Source organism: Macaca thibetana, chromosome 1, assembly GCF_024542745.1.
Source record: "Macaca thibetana thibetana isolate TM-01 chromosome 1, ASM2454274v1, whole genome shotgun sequence".
In the NCBI taxonomy this organism is placed as follows: domain Eukaryota; kingdom Metazoa; phylum Chordata; class Mammalia; order Primates; family Cercopithecidae; genus Macaca; species Macaca thibetana.
In genome coordinates, this window is record NC_065578.1 from 61300918 (window position 1) to 61322095 (window position 21178).

Genomic DNA, 21178 nt, shown 5'->3' on the forward strand with positions numbered 1-21178 from the left:
GGACTAAAAATAGATCATTTGCAGTGAGTTCGGCATTTGAAACTGTTAACGTATTACTCCTTTATGGTCATTGGCATCCTTTATGGAGGATAGTTCATTGAGCACCAGAAAGTATCTAAGAATTTTGAATTCAGACCACTTTTATGGAATACAAACTCCAAGGGGGTCTTTTCTTTCTTTTGAGTATGAATGGACAGAAATTTTCTGTTTGTCTTTTGTAATGTTCCAAGATCAAAGGACTTTTTGCTGAAAATCAAGTTCTGTAAAAGCCATGCATAGTCCGAGTGTAGTGTGTGACTCTCTCCATCCAGTGAAAATAGGGCATTGGGCACCAGACTTTGAAAACTAGTATCATTACCGGGTGCTACCAGGAGTCTGCATTAGTTTCTCCTCGTACTACCTTAATACAAATGACCTTTGGTAGGATCTCATTAGTATCGCTGGATCACCACAAGCCACTGACTCCGCAAGTTTCCTCCAAATAATTCCCCTGAAACAGTTCAGAGATACAAACTCTTGGCAGTTTAAATGCTCCCTGGGTCTGGAAATTTCATAAGTCAGAGTTAAAACAAAGAATGGTCTAAAATGTATTCCTGGTACGGAATCTGAAATGTAAAGTGCCTGGATCCAGAAACTTTTCCTGGCTCTTGGGGGCTGCCTCTCTAATTGCTATAATAAAGAATGTTTTCAGAACTATGTAACAATAAAATGAAAGTACGGTATTTAGTATTGTAAAAGTATTTGGAATCCAGATGGGTTATCTAGTTATAGACCTCTTGTTTTCTTTTGTTGCTTCTCTATTGTGGAATTTGTATAGAAACCCTTTTTTTGTTTTTCTGTTGTTGTTATTTTGTTTTTAATAGAAAGTAAGCCTGGTGCTATGGGACATGCCTGTAGTCCCAGCTCCCAGGATGAGGCAGGAGGATCGTTTGAGCCCAGGAGTTCTGGGCAACACAGTAAAACTCCTCTTAAAAACATATATATATATGTGTATATATATACACACACACACACACACACACACACACACACACACACACATATATGGCTGGGCACAGCGGCTCATACCTGTAATTCCAGCACTTTGGAAAGCCAACGCAGGAGGGATTGTTTGAGCCCAGGAGGTGGAGACCAGCATGGACAACATAGTGAGACCCCCATCTCTACTTTAAAAAAAAAAAACTGGCCAGCCATGGTTGTGCACACGTATAGTCCCAGCTACTTGGGAGGCGGAAGCAGGAAGATCACCTGAGCCCAGGAGATCGAGGCTGCAGTGAGCTATGATTGAGCCACTGCACTCTAGTTTGGGCAACAAAGCAAGATGCTGTCTCAAAAAAATTTTTTTAAATTAAAAAGCAAACAAAAAAGGTTTGGTGTGGGTGTACGTATTTTGTCTATCTTGTCACATTTTTGCAATAAATATTCATTTCTTTACTTCATATGAACTTAATTCTGAGGCTCCATACTTCTGGACTAAGGTGAAATTCAACCTCAACCATTTTGGTGGCTCATTAACTCCAAAGGATACCAACCAAACACCCAGACATTGATGACACCCCTATGGTCATTGCCATCAGCGCTGCCTGCTCATCATCAAGCCTATCCTTGGCCAAGCCTATCCTTGGCCAAGCCTATAAGATCTCTCAAGTCCAGAAGTCCTGCTCCTTGACTTCTTTCATGCCTGGGGTCCTATAGGTGTCAGCCTCTAGGCTCTGACAGGTGTCAAGGATGTCAGCCCTTGACCATTGCCAGCAGGGTCTTAAAACCTGTGTGTGTGTGCACTGGGGGCAAGGAATAGGAGGACCCTGGGCACTGCAGGACCCAAATCCCCACAGTGGAACCCACAGACCTCTGTTTCTAATCTCCACTCAAAAGCTGTGCGCCTCTCTCAGCAGCCCTCCAAGACACCTATCATAATCCATTCAGTGCTCTTCGGTTCTGTTAAAAACAGAAAGAGCCAATGACTTCTGGTTGCTTCAGTTTTGAGCTCCACAAAAATCCCCAAGGTGAAGAATTTCAAAGCTTGACTACTTGCTCAACAGGAGGGGATGAGGGAAAAGGAGTGTGGACAAACTCAATTTGATAATCCTGTATTTTTAGAATAGTCTCTCATCAAAATATATAAATATTTAGGTGCATAAATGTGAATTGTCTAGAGAGATCCTCGGAAATTATGAGCGGTGATTGGTGGGACTGAATCTGGGTGGGAAGCAGCCTATTTTTGTGCTTTGCAACAACCTGTAGTAGTATTGCTTGAATCCTCTACGTGGGTACATGTCATTTTTATGATGATAAAATAATTTTTAAGGTTATGAATCTGAAGAGATACAAATTATTTTTTAATTCATTAACTATGAAACACTTTTCCCAACCAAAGCTTACCTACAGCAGATATGGTTGTCCTAATTTTATGGCTCTGATTGCTGAATTCAGAGGAATTCATTGCCCAAGATTACAAGAAGGCAGAGTCAGGATTTGAACCCACGGCTGTTTTACACTTAGGTCCATGAATGCTCTTTCCTCTACTCCTGTTTTCTTCTCCTCCAGGACCCATTCATTCCACTAAGTTCTTTTCTTTCATTGCCCAAGTAATAAGGCCTGGCAAAACCCCCTTCATCAGGCCACACATCTATGCCAAATCCTTGAATACCAATAAATACCTGAAACCGTGTCTCAAAATACACTATAAAATGTAAATAAGAATGACACATAGTTCACCTCTAGTTCATACACAGCAGCAGTGTACAGGGTTAACAGTAAAACACATAGAAGAAGTTTAACATGAAATATTAGGCAAAGCCAGTTTTAAAGGAATGAAATAATAATCTTAGGAAAATTTAATTATACCTCTGAATGTATCATAACTGTGCATATTGTTTATCTTTATGTCAGATAAAATATAACATTATTAACAAATAGAAAATTATGGGTTGTGGCCTATTGGTTGTTTGCTTAAGGAAGCATTTCTGGTTGTTGAAAATGAGTAAGATTTTGTTTTTTATAGAATGCTATAGTTATCCATGAAGTCTATGAAGAAGGGGCAGCAGCCAGAGATGGAAGACTTTGGGCTGGTGACCAGATATTAGAGGTACATGATTTTGCATTTTATTTTATATCAGTAAATGTGGTTCCTTTCCTGATCTCGATCCATAAAGTTGTCTTTCTACTCAACTATGTCTTCACTGATTCCTCTCCCATTTAACAAAATACATATCATATTCTTTTTTTCTTCTACGTACATTGTATAGTGGTTTAGAATCATGACAGGTTATCAAGCTACATTTGTCTATGAAAACTTTTTTTAACTAAAAGGAAAAATAGAACTTATGGGTCTATTATTTTAATATCAAATGAGACTAATATGGCAAATTTTTTGCCTCTCCGTTATACCCTACTAAATTCCTCCTAAAAACACATACATATAGACACATATGCATACACATATATACCTGATATTTTAAAGATTTCATGGCAGCCTAAATCGTATTTTCTTAATCTTGATAAATCTTTATGCCAAATGGAAGTTCATGTTTTGCCAGCAATGTTTTCAAGTTGACAAAAAATGTAAAATCTTCCCCCATGATGCTTACTAAAATTTGAAATGCTTAACTTTTTCAAATTGACTCTCATTTAGCAAAGTTGTTAAAGCCTTTTAAAAAGAACCAAAGCAGGCAGTGTCTGCACTATGGAATGGCTGAATGAGAAGGCGATGCCAGGCGTTCTGGTAGGTGGAACTAAAGAGCTTTCTGGATGGTGTGAAACCTTTAGGCAACATTTGTCTTTTCATTGGATGAACTTAATTGAATAGTTGGCATTTTATGGTGAGCATGTGCATTTTTGCTTTGCAACTTTAATATAGCACATTACGAATGACATCATAGAATTTTATTTTTCCCTTTGGTGGTTCATTTCTGCCTCCCAAGATGAAACCAGAGATATAATTAAGGGCAGGAAACATAGGCGAGAAGGGGTTAAAGGAGAGGCCAGGCTGATTGCAAATTAAATTCAGCCCAAGTTACAGGATTTCTCTGCAGGCCTTTACTGTGTTTCATCATTGGATTAAGACATATTCCCAGTACATTCATTAAGGTACAAGTGTATGAGGTTAGAAAAATAAGCAAGACCTCTCTGGGAATTGGCTTGACTGCCTTAGCATACAACATGGTTTTTTAGTGGTCAGGAGTTTGGGGTTTCTTTGTTTTACCCTCCCCAGATTTTTAAATCAGTTGGTATTGTCATAATTGGCTTTTTAAGATGAATAGATTAAATATTTAAAATGGCACATATGCCTTGATACACAATGCCTTGATACTTATATGATTTGTAAGTCCACAAATTATAATGGTCACTTGAAAGTAAATCTAACATGTTCATTATCTTGAATGTGGTGATGGGTTCACAGGTATAAATATCCATCTGGCAAAACCTATCAAATTGTACACTTTAAATTTGGGCAGTTTATTTTATATCAATTATACTTCAATAAGGATTTTTTAAAACTATTTATGTTTATATTAGATAGACCCTCTGTAGCTGCTCTCTTCTATAAAGTATACTCAAGTACAAGCAAACACCCCGTAAAGGTTAACATGAATAAAGCAAATTTGTTTTAAGTGGGAGAATTTTTCAAAAATCAAGTTCACAGTTTCTTGGCAACTGGGAGCATTATATTATCTATTCTGAATGGATGGCCTATACTTCTCATTAAAGATGGCCCATGCAGGCTCCTCTCTTTCCTCAAACAAGGTCTAGTTCATGAGAGTCTAACACGTGTTTAGCTAAGAAATATAGCTCTCAATTTGGTCAGGGAACATGCTTCCTTTCTAAACAGCTTCTACTTCACATTGGACTGGTTCTGGTCGTGGCTGATGAGTACAAATGCGTGATGAGGCAGCAGCAGCCTGTGACCCACAGGAGGCCTTGAGAAGACAGGCCTGTTTTCGTGGGATATTTTGAGACCATGAAACAGGGTAACACTACATCAGCGCTTTTCCAAACAATGCCCTTTCCATTCGTGAGAGTCCTCCGCGTTCTGCAAATTGGCCTTTCATGGTTTTAATACTATCCTCATGGTAAGGTTAGGACATGCCAGGTTTTGCTTCCAAAGATAGAGTCGAATAATGTTTTGGCATGGCAAGATTTATGATTCTATTAATAGGATGAGCATCAGCTATGTCTCCTTTCTGGTTCTCCTTTTAGGCCAGTTCCTTCTCGTACCCTCCCTGCTCTGCAAGTGGGAGCAGAAGAGAGTAGAGAGTTAATGCCTGTTTTTCTCTATGCAATAAAATACGGAGGAACTGCTGCACTAGCTTTGTTTTCTTTCCTTCTCAAGAACTGGGTTCACCCACTTCCCCACATGGCCATTCTACCCAAGGGATATGGCATTCTCCATTTGACAACTGGGTCTTCCTGGAGCCTTTCTTCTCAAATAGGAAGCCCTGCTATTTCCACCCCTCCTCCTCTACAGCCAATGTTCTAAATAATGCATACTGTGCTTCTGTAAAGCACTTACATAATACATCTCCCCGCGATGTTCTAGTCACACCGTGATATTTCTGTCATGATTCTCTGCACATTTAGTGGTATCTCCTGATTTGCAGAGGAGCAAATGGAAACCAGGAACTTAGATCACTTCCATCCGAGCAGATACCATCTTGCTGGAATTTAATAGAAATTGCTTTGTAATATTAGAGCTTAATGACAATGCTTTTCATTAAAAGTATATTTGTTAGGGCCTTTCAAACGGTATTTAGAGGCTTAGAAATTTCACCTTCAATCCAGGGAGGTAACTGGTTCTTTTTTTATTGAGTGACAGAAGTGGTCTTGTGTGCCATCTATTGGAATACAGGAAAATAATCAACTCAGACCACATTTCCTGGATATACACTTTTCCTCTTTGTGTTTCGTTCACAGACAGTGAAAATGTGTTCATTGGCCTAAAGTAACAGTGAATGATCATGCTGAGTGGAAAAACAGCCTTCACTGAAGTTACTTCAATTCCTTGTAAAATACCAACTTCTAACTTACATTGGACAAAACTGTGTGCCAAGCCCTGTGCCAAATGATTTACAGGGTTTATTTCAATTAATCTTCACAACACTAAGTAAATATTATTATCTCCAATTCATAGATGACACGGCAAAAGTTTGGTTTAAGTAATTTACACAGGGTTTCATATAGCCAGGAAATTGGAATCAGCACTCAAACCGAAGTGCATCCATATCCAAAACCCATGTTCTTTTTTTTTCTTAAGACAGAATTTTGCTCCGTTGCGCAGGCTGGAGTGTAACGTCACAATCTATGCTCACTGCAACCTCCGCCTCCCAGGTTCAAACAATTCTCCTGCCTCAGCTTCCCGAGTAGGTGGAATTACAGGTGCCTGCCACCACGCCTGGCTAATTTTTTGTATTTTTAGTAGAGATGGGGTTTCACTATGTTGGCCAGGCTGGTCTTGAACTCCTGACCTCATGATCCGCTTGCCTCGCTCTCCCAAAGTGCTGGGATTACAGACGTGAGCCACCGTGCCTGGCCCAAAACCCATGTTCTTTACCACTGTTATTCTGGATGTAGCTCATCTACGTGAACACACAAGCCACCAAGATACTCTAGAAAATAAACAGCAGCTTGGAAATTAGGCATTTAAACATTTTCTTGGCTCACAGAATCAACTTCAAATGACAATTCAAAAGTCACCTTCTCCAAGAAGGGTTCATTCTTCCTTTCTCCTTTCCCCGTAACCATTCTTTATGCCACTGGTCCTTAGTCTTTAGAATGTCAGAATTAAAAAACCCTTAGGGGCTGGGCACGGTGGCTCACACCTGTAATCCCAGCACTTTAGGAGGCCGAGCCTGGCAGATCACCTGAGGTCAGGAGTTCAAGACCAGCCTGGCCAATATGGTGAAACCCTGTCTCTACTAAAAATATAAAAATTAGCCAGGCGTGGTGGCGGACACCTGTAATCCCAGCTACTTGGGAGACTGAGGCAAGAGAATCGCTTGAACCTGGAAGGCGGAGGCTGCAGTGAGCCGGGATCGTGCCACTGTACTTCAGCCTAGGTGACAGAGTGACACTCCATCTCAAAAGAATAAAAGAAAAAGCCTTAAACCATTGCTTCATTGTACAGATAAAGGAACAAAGGTTCAGAGGCTGGCTTGACCTTCCAGTAGCACACAGGCCTGGACCAGAATAAGGAATGGAACTGACATCTTGGGGGAACACAAGCACTCTACCATCCACCTGGTGGGCTGGACTAATCCTTCCCCTCGTTTAACTCTTCTCCTAGCTGAAACCTTGAGGGAATCACCACCCCTGACTTCTTTCTTTTGAGTCCAAGGTTACTCTGCTCCTCAATTTCTCCGTCATATCAAATTTACTAACCAATGTCAGTATTTGACTTTCTTTGTGACAGGGGATCTCCAGTAACCCATTCTAAGAGTTAATGATGAGGCAGCATGGAATAGGAACTGAGGGGTGGAAGGACTGTCTGGGTTTAAATCTTGGCTCCTTCCCCTGCTAGCTGTGTAACCTGGGTCAAGTCCTTAAACCTCTATGTGCCTCAGTTTCCTCCTCTATGAATGGTGTTAATAACAATTTCTATCTCAGAGAGTTAATATAAGGATTAAATGGTAAATATTCATAAAGGGGTAGCACACAAGCACTGCAGAAGTATTTAAGTTAAAGAATAAATAATTTGGCTATAATGTCTATTTAACAGAAAAGGAAACAGAGGCTCAGAGAGGTTACATGACTTGGCTTTACTCAGTGCTGTTTTCGGTACACTGCTTTCTTTTTTTGTTTTCTTTTCTTTTTTTTTTTTTGAGACGGAGTCTTGCTCTGTCACCCAGGCTGGAGTGCAGTGGCACGATATCTCGGCTCACTGCAAGTTCTGCCTCCCAGGTTCACGCCATTCTCCTGCCTCAGCCTCCCAAGTAGCTGAGATTACAGGCGCCCACCACCACGCCCGGCTAATTTTTTTGTATTTTTAGTAGAGATGGGGTTTCACCGTGTTAGCCAGGATGGTCTCGATCTCCTGACCTCGTGATCCACCCGCCTCGGCCTCCCAAAGTGCTGGGATTACAGGCGTGAGCCACCGCGCCCAGCCGGTACACTGCTTTCTAATGCGTGGTCCTGTCTGTGCTCACTGAGAACTAGATTCCATTGAGAAGACTTCAAGGGGTCTTGGATGCTGTTGGAAATACTGTTCCCTTATCTCCTTCTGGGCCTGTTATGAAGTCGTTGTGATGTGAGCAAATAAGAGTGAAGATGTCAGCCAGGCATGGTGGCTCATGCCTGTAATCCCAGCACTTTGAAAGGCCGAGGCAGGAGGATCATCTGAGTCCAGGAGTTTGAGGCCAGCCTGGGTAATATGGCAAGACCTCATCTCTCCAGAATTTAAAAAATTATCTAGACATGGTGGTGCACACATGCAGTCCCAGATACTCAGGAGGCTGAGGTTGAAGGACTGCTTGAGTCTGGGAAGTCAGGGCTGCAGTAAGGCAGTGTTCATGCCACTGCACTCCAACCTGGGCAACAGAGCAAGACCCTATCTAAAAAAATAAGTAAATAAATGAGAGTGAAGATGTCAAATCCAATCAGCAAACTGAATCTAACAATGCTGACTAAACACTAATATTTATTTCCCTTTGATCTCAATTAAATGAGCTAGTTAATTCCCTGCGTGCACACTCTCCTGTCTCTTTCACTGGTTTCACAGTGAAGTTTGTAGCTATGTAAAACTGCATTATCGTGTATCCACCCTCTGTGCACATGTTGGGTAGGATATTTTAAGGGCCACCTCCTTTATATTCAAAGCAGCTAGTACTGCTCGTGGTCACTACCTGTTTGCTTTGAGATTGGCTGGAAATTTCTAGAGATTCTTTACTGGTTAGATCAAGAAGATTCAGCAGACAGAGCAGGCAGAGGCCTCGCCATCAGCAGCCCAGCTCAGGATGCCCATTGTTCCAGGTTAATGGGGTTGACCTGAGGAACTCCAGCCACGAAGAAGCCATCACAGCCCTGAGGCAGACCCCCCAGAAGGTGCGGCTGGTGGTGTATAGAGATGAGGCACACTACCGGGATGAGGAGAACTTGGAGATGTTCCCTGTGGATCTGCAGAAGAAAGCTGGCCGGGGCCTGGGCCTGAGCATTGTTGGGAAACGGTAAAGACATGCTGTGCGAGTCGGGACCTGCCTTTTTCATCCAGAGCTCTGATGCCTGTGAATGCTGAAAGAGAAAGCCTAATGTACAGTAGTGATGGGATTTCTAAAACTGAGATATTTATGAACATTTGACAACATGGGTCATATTTCTGAGCAAGGTCTTACCAAAAAAATTGTCATATCAATATAGAATTCCAAGCCCAATCAACCCAGACTGTCATATTTCTGTACAGAGTAAGAACAGCTAGCAAGGTTCTTTCACTCGGAATTACTAAGATCTGAGTTTTGCAGAGGTTAATTAAAGCAGCCATACCCAAGAAATACCTGGTATCAAGAATGAGATTTATCCAATGTTGGGTCAAGAACATTGCTTCGGCATGGAAATTAACATGGAACATTGCTTTGTGTCATACTGTTAATTTCATACTATGTTGAAACTAGTTGAGTAGACATAGTTAAGAGATAAACATAATTCTTCATGATAGTAGTTTTCTATTAAGAAAAATGTCCTGCCGGGCACAGTGGCATGTACCTGTTGTCCCAGCTATGTGGGAAGATCGCTTGAGGCCAGGAGTTTGAGGCCATAGTGTGCTATGTCATGGCTGTGAATAGCCACTGCACTTTGAGCCTCTCAGGAAACATAACAAGACCCCATCTGTAAATTTAAAAAAAAAAAAGAAAAGAAAAGGAAAAAAGAAAGAAAGATGTCCCCAAAGTAATAGTTTGCACCAAAAATGTAGGTAGGTAAATCCTAGTGGCCAGGCTACTCTTTTGAAATATATGTTGTTGCCGGATGCGGTGGCTCATGCCTCTAGTCCCAGCACTTTGGGAGGCCGAGGCGGTTGGATCACCTGAGGTCAGGAGTTCAAGACCAGCCTGACCAGAGTGGTGAAACCTCATCTCTACTAAAAAATACAAAAAAATTAGCCAGGCGTGGTGGCAGGTGCCTGTAATCCTAGCTACTCAGGAGGCTGAGGCAGGAGAATTGCTTGAACCCAGGAGGCAGAGTTTGCAGTGAGCCGAGATCATGCCATTGCATTCCAGCCTGGGCAACAAGAGCTAAACTCCATCTCAAAAGTAAACAAATAAATAATAAATAAAAAGAAATACATGTTGCCTAGGCCAGGCATAGTGGCTCACGTCTGTAATCCCAACACTTTGGGAGACTGAGGTGGGAGGATCACTTGAGGTGAGGAGTTCAAGATCAGTCTGGCAACACAGCAAGACTTGTCTCTAAAAAATTTTTTTAAATAAAGAAAAATGAAGTCTATACTGCTTAACAGTAGTTTGTTCCAGGATGATATTACTAAGTTTCTCTTGCAGTGAATTGGAAAGGTAACTAATAGCTTGAAACAAAGCCTGGCTTCCATGGCTTACTGGCTTTTAGGTATCTAGTATGTGTTTATCCCAACAGGACTATAGGATTTCCAGGTAATATCCTAATATGGCCTTAAAGTGTATTGACCATGTTGTTAAGGAAGAAATTAAGTTGGTTTTATGCATGTTACGTTATATGCCCTCACAGACCTCTGGTGACTAGCCTAGTGCTTTTGTTCAACAGTCCAAGCTGTTATTAAAATAAAAATATTAGCTACAATTTTTGAGTACTGATTTTGGGCCAAGTATTGTGCTGTCATAATCTCTCTTTTTTTTTTTTTACTTCAGCACCATAAAACCATCACTCTGAAAATGTATTACCGAACCAAAAAAGCTGAGTCTCTTACATTTCTAAACAAAAATCAGTGCACATCTGGATGCAGAGCAACTGACAGAGCCAGTGCTGAAGTTTGCTTTCTTGTTTTGACGCATATGTATACCTGGTGCAGTTTCATTTAGAGTAATGTTTTTTGCTTTTAGTGAACATCAGTATTTCAGGTTGACTTTGTAAGGAGAATTTACATTCCTTAGCACAAAAACTTGCATTGTAAAGGATGTGTAGTTCTCAAAAGTCACAATTTTCTTTGACTAACAATTCCATCACTAGGACTTTATCTTAAAGATATACTTACAGATATTCATTGCTTGTTGTTTGCAATAGTTAAAGAATGGAAATAACCTGTATGTCCATCAGTGAGCTACTGGTAAGTGAAATTATGAAACATCATAGAATAGTATGTAGCCATTTAAAAAATGAGGAAGCTCCATGTGCTGATAAAGACGAATTGCCAAGGTATGAAAGAAACAAAAAGAAAATAAAACTAGGCCGGGCGCGGTGGCTCAAGCCTGTAATCCCAGCACTTTGGGAGGCCGAGACGGGCGGATCACGAGGTCAGGAGATCGAGACCATCCTGGCTAACACGGTGAAACCCCGTCTCTACTAAAAAATACAAAAAATTAGCCGGGCGAGGTGGCGGGCGCCTGTAGTTCCAGCTACTCGGGAGGCTGAGGCAGGAGAATGGCGTGAACCCGGGAGGCGGAGCTTGCAGTGAGCTGAGATCCGGCCACTGCACTCCAGCCTGGGCGACAGAGCGAGACTCCGTCTCAAAAAAAAAAAAAAAAAAAAAAAATGAAAAGAAAACTGGAAGATATTAGGTTGTGCCAATACTGCACTGCTGTATGGTATTAACAGAAATGGAAGCGGAGTGTTTATTTCTGACATCGTGAAAGGCGGAGCCGCAGACCTGGATGGGAGATTGATTCAGGGAGATCAGATCTTATCTGTGAATGGGGAGGACATGAGAAATGCCTCACAGGAGACAGTGGCCACCATCCTAAAGGTGAGTTGCTAGGCTGCTTTTTACTCAGCTGGCACAACTGAAGTCCAGTGGGAACTGTTCAGTCTAGCTTCATTATAAAATGGGTTGGACTTTATGCTAACTCTAGTTTTTACTGGAAATTTAATCTCTGATTATTTTAAATGAGCAGGAATAGCTTTAAAAGAAAGTTCTGTTATATTGACTAACAGAATGAAAGGGAACCTGCTTTGGGATTTCACAAGCAAGTTCTTCATACTTGTGAACATTCTGAGTATCCGTGACTGTTCTCTAAATGCGTTTGATGAGATGGGCCCTCCAGGAGCCACAGAATTCATCCTCCTCTCTCTAGGGCTATGCCTGTTGCTTTCATTACCCTTTTATAATTCATGGCTGCAGGGAGAGGCTCTGTTAAGATATTTCAGAATGTAAATGCTACTACTTTTCATTTCTGTTCTTTTCTTGCCTTTCCAAGTGTGCACAGGGGCTTGTGCAGCTAGAGATTGGAAGACTCCGAGCTGGTTCCTGGACCTCCACAAGGCAGACACCACAGAACAGTCAGGTTGTCGATGGCTTCTCATCAGACTGACTCACTCTTCTGCCCCCATTGGGAGAAAACTCCCCATTTAATAAATGATTGTTTGGAAATAATATCTAATGTACAGCATATTCACAGCACCAAGTTTAGTGAATTTTCATGTGTTTGAAATAAAAATGAAAGGCGGGATGGAAATTCATTAATCCCTCGATTTTTCTCTCTATTGCTTGCAAATGTTTTCTTAGAACCACTTTTCTCTCTCACTATTAGTTTTTTATCGCCTGTGCACGCATGTACACAGCTGTGTTTATTTAAAAAAAGGCAACATCTGGTGGCAATTTGACCCTCATTAGCACAACATTGTTCTATTCATTCAATTAAATATTGCTGTAAAGTTAACTTGTGACTAGCCACTCACACATGCTGAGGGCAATTAATGGCATATTCCTAGGAGAACCAAGTGTAGGGGTTTTTCCTGTGGGAGGGAGGCCTTAGTGGGTGATATTTTGTGGGTTAGCAAACATCTTATATTTATTTGCAAGGCTGATGTAAGTGCCATTTTTTTTTTTTAGCAAAGTATATTTAACTATATTTTTTTCATTGTAATGGCTGACAAAATCAAGATGGTAGACTGTATGGTTAGCCCCATGTGGTACATAATGAGACTATAGAAACTGATATGCGACCCCTTAGTCTCCTCTCTGGGTTATGGATAGGCCGCCTTAGTTTTGAGGTTAAAAGCATGACTTTTGGTCCCCTGCCTGGTTGCCTTATTTCTGAAGCCTCTCCAAGGCCTTTGTTCAGAAGATGCTCTGATCTTACAGTTAGCCCACAGGTACTTCTGGAAAGCTGTTAGCCGCCTCCTGTTCCTCACTGGTGTTAAAAAATGAGTGAGGAAAATACCATTGTTCAGATAGGCTTACAGACTAGCTGGCTTATCATAGGGAATCTTCAAAGCAGTCAAACCCAGTAAACACCATATTAAGTTTGAAACCCTTTTTTTTTTTTTTTTTTCATTTCTGGCTTACCTAATGGGCAGCAAATATCTAAGACATGGTGCTGCTGTAGGATTCCATGAGTTAATAGTTAGTGATGATATTGACCAGACTTCTATCAACAAACAAAACAGTTGTCTAGCCAGGATTCTTCCTTAATGGAAGACTCATCTTTGTTGAATGATTTCATTAAAGCCTTATTGTATACAGAAAAATGAGAAAGAAGCTATCCAGAGGAGCTTCCACTGAATCTCAGTCCAGATGGAGTTTGGCAAAAAGAAGGAAAAGGCATCTCAGACAGGGAAAATAGCATACACAAAGGCACAAAGAGGTAACGGGAGTTTGTGTGATTTAAGAAAAGTCTGGACTGATCAACAGGTAAGGTAGTGGATAGAACTGGATTTCTGTCCCTCTTGAGGAGTGTATGTGAGCATCTTCATAATTATTTATTTATTTATTTTTGAGACAGAGTCTCACTCTGTTGCCCAGGTTGGAGCGCAGTGCAATCTTGGCTTACTGTAATCTCTGCCTCCTGGGTTCAAGTGAGTCTCCTGCCTCAGCCTCTCAAGTAGCTGGGACTACAGGTGCCCGCCACCACATCCGGCTAATTTTTGTACGTTTAGTAGAGACAGGGTTTCGAAACATCATGGTCAGGCTGGTCTCAAACTCCTGATCTCAGGTGATCCACCCACCTCAGCCTCCCAAAGTATTGGGATTACAGGCATGAGCCATTGCGCCCAGATGCATCTTCGTAATTTTTAAGTTCACACTTAAAGACAGAACTAGCAAATTTAGAAGCTGCATCATTAAATATCAAAAAAAAAAAAAAAAAAAAACCTATCGTCATCACTTACCTGGTATATGAATGTGAGCTGTCATATTTTAGAAACCTGGGACAAAGTATCAAATGCTTTGCCCTACTCTTCTTGCACAGAATTTTAATTTCAGAGGGTAGGAGTTTAATTCAATTTTTGAAAACAGTAAACATATCATCACCTTGGTTAAAATTATGGGTGAGATAGAAGAGTTTGCCCTATTTGGCTAATTAGAAGAAGGCTGGTAGCCGACTGTGAAAAGGAAATGTCTTCCCATCATGATGAGTTGAAGACTGACCCTGGTGGGCAAAAACAAGATTCCATTGCCAAACATTTTTACATCCAGACCTGTTTAAAAAATCAGGATCTTGTAGGAACACAGATTTCCTTCTGAATAGTTACAAAATAGGGAGATAAATGCCTTCTTTTGAGCGCTAAGGAGAATAAGCTGTTGACTTAATTTATAGAAAGTGAGTTCATTAAGAGAGAAATAACTTCTAGCTTTGGGGCCACCAAGCGTCTTTTTTTAAAGTGACTTTCCCCACAAACCAGGAAGAAATTTCCTTACCCTGCAGAGGAAGGAATTCTTGTGAGATCTTTTCCTCAGTCAACAAAGGCAACACAGCCAGGCAAAGTGTACTTTTATAAACGTCTTGGGGCCGGGCGTGGTGGCTCATACCTGTAATCCCAGCACTTTGGGAGGTCGAGGTGGGCAGATCACTTGAGGGCCAGAGTTTAAGACCAGCCTGGCCAAAGAGCCTGGTGAAACCCTGTCTGTACTAAAGATTAGCTGGGCATGGTGGTGGGCTCCTGTAATCCCAGCTACTCGGGAGGCTGAGGCAGGAGAATCACTTAAATCTGGGAGGCGGAGGTTGCAGTGAGCTGAAACTGCACCACTGCACTCCAGCCTGGGTGACAGAGGGAGACTCCTCAAAAATTATAATACAATACAATAAAGGTCTTGGCAAACACATCTTTCTGAAATTTTTTAAAGGCAAAAGTTATAATATGCTGCACTTCCTGTTCTGAGTAGTTATCTATTATAGTACCATTTATTTAAATCATATCCTTTAAGGAAAAATATAAAAACACTCTTTTAAATGTATATAGCCACTGTGAAGTATATTGAGATCTGCAACTTACTTTGAAATGAATTTAAGAAAAGAAATAGATGAGTGATGAATAGATAAATAACTATGTGATAAAGGAAACATAGCAAAATACTAATTGTGAAATCTAGGTGCCATTTATATGGACGTCTATTGTATAATTCAGCTTTTCTATATATTTGAGGGTTTTCATATTTTAGGAATTAAAATATTAAACAAAATTTTCATCAGAGAGTTAAGAAAATGTACCAAATTATAATTTATGAACTGATAACGGTGATCTTAGGCTTAGCTTAAAGTTTTGATGCAGAATAATTCATTAGAAAAAATTATTCATTATTTGCAATACTGTTGTCTACATAAAGAAGGCTCTTCACTATGTATACAATTTTTGTTGAATAGCCACTAGCCTTAAAAGACTACACAGTATTAACCTCACATATTCATTTAAATGAATAAAGGGACAAGTAATGGAGGTCTAGCAGATTGGACTAAATTATTACAGATTCTAGGAAAATATTTGAGAAAAAATGTTATATATCCCTAAAACAAGCCTTTTTAAAAACGCTTGAGATTTGGTGCTTTTTTCCCCACAATTGAGGGTTCTATTTTGGCAGGTTTCTGCTAATCAAGGTCTTATTATACTTGTTTTAGCAAAATACATAATACATTTTGGGTAATAAGGGAATACCCAAATACATTTTGGGTAATAAGGTTGACTGTAACCCCAAATGAAACATAGTGCCCATTAGCTGACTATATATACAAAAACACTATGTGGCAACCTAGGAAAATGGTTTTGATTTTATGTGGAGCAAGAACAGCTGAAATGATTGTATGTTCTTCATCTTGGTGATTGAAACCATATACAAAAGCACATATAATGGAGAAAGCAATGGGGGAAATGTCTAAATGGGATTGGGTTGAGGTAGTAAGAGAATAAGTGTGGGTGATTTTTGTTTTCTTTCTCGGCCTCTTCATGATTTTCTGTTAGATGGTTATGGTGACATCAGTAATTGGCACACTAATGGATAAGTATGCATTTTGGGGGCCAAGTCTGCACACAGGTGACCCCTGGGTCTTTCTTTCAGGGCAGTCAACAGAGCGCACACAGCAGCTGTCATCCCTCCTTCGCTCCTGTCATCACTGGCCTGCAAAACCTGGTTGGCACAAAAAGAGTTTCAGATCCTTCCCAGAAAAATTCAGGTATTACACAGACACACCCACAGCAAAACTATCCTGTTACCCAAATTTAAAAATATATATATATATGTGTGTGTGTTTTTTAAAAGTCCTCTTTAATTTAAATGTTTTTTAATTTTTTGAGCTTGGCTGCATAAGCTGAGCTTTCTGAAAGGCCTGTTCTGAAGGTAAGAAAGCCATAGAGATTCCTTCAGTGGTGGCCAGGCATGGTGGCTCATGCCTGTAATCCCAGCACTTTGGGAGGGCCATGGCAGGCAGATTACCTGAGGTCAGGAGTTCGAGACCAACCTGGCCAACATGGCGAAACCCCGTCTCTATTAATACAAAAAAATTAGCTGGTTGTGGTGGCACACGCCTGTAGTCCCAGCTACTTGGGAGGCTGAGGCAGGAGAATTGCTTGAACCTGGAGGGGGTGGTAGAGGTTGCAGTGAGCCGAGATGGTGCCACTGCACTCCAGCTTGGGTGACAGAGCAACACTCCGTCTCAAGAAAAAAAAAAAAGAAATTCCTTCAGTGGCACAACACAGAGCACCTGGAAAACAGAAAAGCAGAAAGCTGGAGTGCATCATAAAGTAAAATTATTTACAAAGAGAAAATTAATAAATTACAGGTCACTGAAGAAAGGTGAGAAGTGTGTATACCTTCTATGGGAAAATTGGGCCAGTTAAAAAGAAAAAAAAGTGTGTATATCCTTGGGGACAGGATGGGACAAGGGGTCCTTTTAAGTCTTTTGTTGAATGGAGGGTTATCTTTGATTAAGGTAGAAAAAAATGTACAATGAAACACAGATGACTCTGCTGGGCGCGGTGGCTCATGCCTGTAGTCCTAGCACTTTGGGAGACCAAGGCGGGCGGATCACCTGAGGTCAGGAGTTCGAGACCAGCCTGGCCAACATGGAGAAACCTCGCCTCTACTAAAAATACAAAAATTAGCCGGGCGTGGTGGCACATGCCTGTAATCGCAGCTACTCGGGAGGCCGAGGCAGGAGAATCGCTTGAACCCAAGAGGCAGAGATGGCAGTGAGCTGAGATCGAACCACTGCACTCCAGCCTGGGTGACAGAGTGAGACTCCATCTAAAAAAAACAAAACAAAACACAAATGACTCAATCCTCCAAGCATTTACTCACCATGTTCCAGGCAGCTGCTGCTATATAGCGCATCAACTTTTGTCAGACCAAATGATTATGGCCACATCAATCTCAGACAGAGAGCACTTCTTAAAAATAGAGGACACAGCAGGCTGGGTACGGTGGGTCACTTGAGGTTGAGAGTTTGAGACCAGCCTGACCAACTTGGTGAAACCGAGTCTCTACTAAAAATACAAAAATTAGCTGGGCATGGTGGCGGGCACCTGTAATCCCAGCTGTTTGGAGGCAGAGGCAGGAGAATTGCTTGTATCTGGGAGGCAGAGGTTGTAGTGAGCTGAGATGGTGCCACTGCACTCCAGCCTGGGTGACAAAGCGAGACTTGTCTCAAAAGAAAAAAAAAAAAGAGGACATGGCCCCTGGTGACTTGGCTACCAGCTTGGATGCTGAGGAGGGGTGTACAATACCTGCTTGCTTTAGTGTCTTATCTTGAAAGACCGAGAAAATGAAACCATTTTTCATGGGACAATATTATATCCTAAATATATTATTTTTTAATGTTAAAAAGTTAATTGTGTTGCTTCTTTATAGGCATAGATATGGAACCAAGGACTGTTGAGATAAACAGGGTAAGTCAGTCATTTTGCTATATATGTTTTTCTGGTTTGTGTTGGATTTGCATTAAATGTACATTTTCCCCAATACAATTTATTGGATTGTAAGTGTGCTCTTTCAAGTTACTGAGATAAAAATATGGTCTAAATAACATCAATAAATAGACTTAGAAAAGTACAGTAGAGCACAGAGATGACCTCTATGAATTTTTTGGCAAATCTCATCCACTATATTCTGTGCCTGTAAATTTTATTTTTTTTTCAATCTTAGTCTTTTAACCTGTACATGTAAAGTTTTATAAAACAAAAATGGTATCATGTGGCACATACTAAGTGAGTATTTTTTGACAGCATGTGGCATGATTTTTATTGATTTCATAGTACTCCAGCATATGAATGTGCTATAAGTTTCTTTTCGTTTTTTTTTTTTTTTTTTTTTTGAGACAGAGTCTTGCTCTGTCACCCAGGCTGGAGTGCAGTGGCGTGATCTCAGCTCACTGCAAGCTTCGCCTCCCGGGTTCACACCATTCTCCTGCCTCAGTCTCCCGAGTAGCTGGGACTACAGGCACCCACTACTACACCCAGCTAATTTTTTATGTTTTTAGTAGAGACAGGGTTTCACCGTGTTAGCCAGGATGATTTTGATCTCCTGACCTCATGATCTGCCCGCCTCAGCCTCCCAGAGTGCTGGGATTACAGGAGTGAGCCACTGCACCCAGCCAACCATGCTATAAGTTTCTTAACCAGTTTCCTATTATTGAACAATTAGCATATTTCTCGATTTTTGCTATCTTTTATAGTAAAACATCTTTATATTTTTGCCCATATCATGAGTAATTTCCTCAGGATTAATTCCTAGAAATGAAGTTTCGGGGTCAAAAGCCAAGTTTGTTATTAGAGACTTTTATACATGTTGCTAAATTCCGCTTTTGAGAAGATTGTATAAGATGTATTTCAGTTCATAAATTTGTTGAACCCTGATTTTCAGACTCCTCTGTGATGATATCTAATGAAAGTAGACTCTTTTTTTCTTTTTCTTTTTCTTTTTGAGATGGAGTCACTGTGTTGCCCAGGCTGGAATGCAGTGGCGCGATCTCAGCTCCGTGCAACCTCCACCTCCGGGGTTCAAGCAATTTTCGTGCCTCAGTCTCCCAAGTAGCTGAGACTACAGGCATGCACCACCACGCCTGGTTAATTTTTGTATTTTCTGTAGAGGCACAGTTTCTCCATGTTGGCCTGGCTAGTCTCGAACTCCTGCCGTCAAGTGATCCAACCTCCTCAGCCTTCTGAAGTGCTGGGATTATAGGCATGAGCCACCAGCCCCGGCCAAAAGTAGACTTTTATTTTGCTCACTTTGACCTAAATGAGGGGTTCAAGAACAAATAATGACCTTGTTGTAATCATGGTAATCCACTGCAGTAAAGTGATATCCAGCAGAGCTTACTTCTCTAGATTTAATGATACCTCTGTTTGAGAGCATTCTACCATTTATTAGCTGCATTAGTTTGCTAGATCTGCAGTTACAAAACACCCCAGACTGGGTGGCTTAAACAACGGGAATTTATTTTCTCACAGTTCTGAAGGCTAGATCCAAGAGGAAGGTGTCTGCTCGTTTGGTTTTTCCTGAGGCCCCCCTCCTTGGAATGCAGATGTCCGCTTTCTTGCTGTAGCCTCACGTGGCCTTTTTTGTGTGTCACTCATCATCCCTGGTGTCTCTCCTATGTCCTAATCTTTTCTTATAAGGACACCAGTCACATTGGACTGGGGCTCACCCTGGCCTCATTTTAAAGGCCCTATCTCCAAATACAGTCACATTTTGAGGCCCTGGTACTTAGGGCTTCAGCATGTGATTCTTAGGGGGACACAATTCAGCCTGTACATTAGCTGTACAGCTGGGTGTGGTGGCTCATACCTGTAATCCCAGCATTGTGGGAGGCCGAGGTGGGAGGATCACTGAACCCAGTAGTTTGAGACCAGCCTGGGCAATATGGGGAAACTCTGTCTCTACAAATAATTTTTTTTTTAATTAGCCAGGCATGGTGGTACATGCCTGTGGTCTATTTGGGAGGCTGAAGTGGGAGGATCGCTTGAGCTCAGGAGGTTGAGGCTGCAGTGAGCCGTGATCATGCCACGGCACTCCAGCCTGGGCGACAGAGTAAAACCCTATCTCAAAAAAAAGCCATTAGCTCTATAATAGTTAGCAAGTCAACCTCAACCTCAATTTTCGCGTCTGTAGAATGGGAGTGATAACACTAACTTACCTCAAAGGTAAATATTGTTGTGTGGATTAAGTGAGGTAATGAATGTAATATCTTTAGCATAGTACCTAGTGCATCAGGAATGCCTAGGAAGTGGCTCTGTTGTTATTAGCTACAGCTTTGACTAAATCTGCCTTATTTGTTCCCAGTATTTTTCCACCAGAGTAGCAACTCAAATGTTCCTATCATGGGGAAGTTAAATGTACCAACAGTATAGATAATTATGGATAAATTAAGGAAACATCATGATGGATTTAAACAAAGCCAAAAAATTATTGCATACATTTCTCCCCTAAGATTTCAAAAATAATATTATTTTATATTTCCTTAGTCATTTCAGCCACTTGTTTTTACAGGCTTTTGTAATAAAGCCTGCTCCTACCTACCCTGTTCTACCACACGTGATCCAAGCAGAAATTTCTTTCTTTTTTTTTCTGAGAGAGTCTCGCTCTGTTGCCCAGGCTGGAGTGCAGTGGTGCAATGTCGGCTCACTGAAACCTCCACCTCCCAGGTTCAAGTCATTGTCCTCCCTCCGCCTCCCAAGTAATTGGGATTACAGGTGCATGCCACCATGCCCAGCTAATTTTTTGTATTTTCATTAGAGACAGGGTTTCACCATGCTGGCCTGGCTGGTCTCAAACTCCTGACCTCAAGTGATCCACCCACCTCGGCCTCCCAAAGTGCTGGGATTACAGGAATGAGCCACCGCA

At 41.2% G+C, this 21178-nt stretch overlaps 1 protein-coding gene across 7 annotated transcripts in view; it reads left to right on the forward strand.

Annotated features, from left to right (window-relative positions):
• Positions 1-21178, forward strand: part of PATJ (PATJ crumbs cell polarity complex component) — a 426007-nt gene that overhangs the window by 366479 nt on the left and 38350 nt on the right. For all 7 annotated transcript variants that reach the window (XM_050752580.1, XM_050752940.1, XM_050752817.1 and 4 more), the window contains 6 exons: positions 3005-3088; positions 8965-9158; positions 11728-11875; positions 12327-12413; positions 16400-16514; positions 18188-18225. In XM_050752580.1, coding sequence (XP_050608537.1) covers positions 3005-3088; positions 8965-9158; positions 11728-11875; positions 12327-12413; positions 16400-16514; positions 18188-18225 — 666 coding nt within the window. The remainder of the gene's footprint in view (positions 1-3004; positions 3089-8964; positions 9159-11727; positions 11876-12326; positions 12414-16399; positions 16515-18187; positions 18226-21178) is intronic.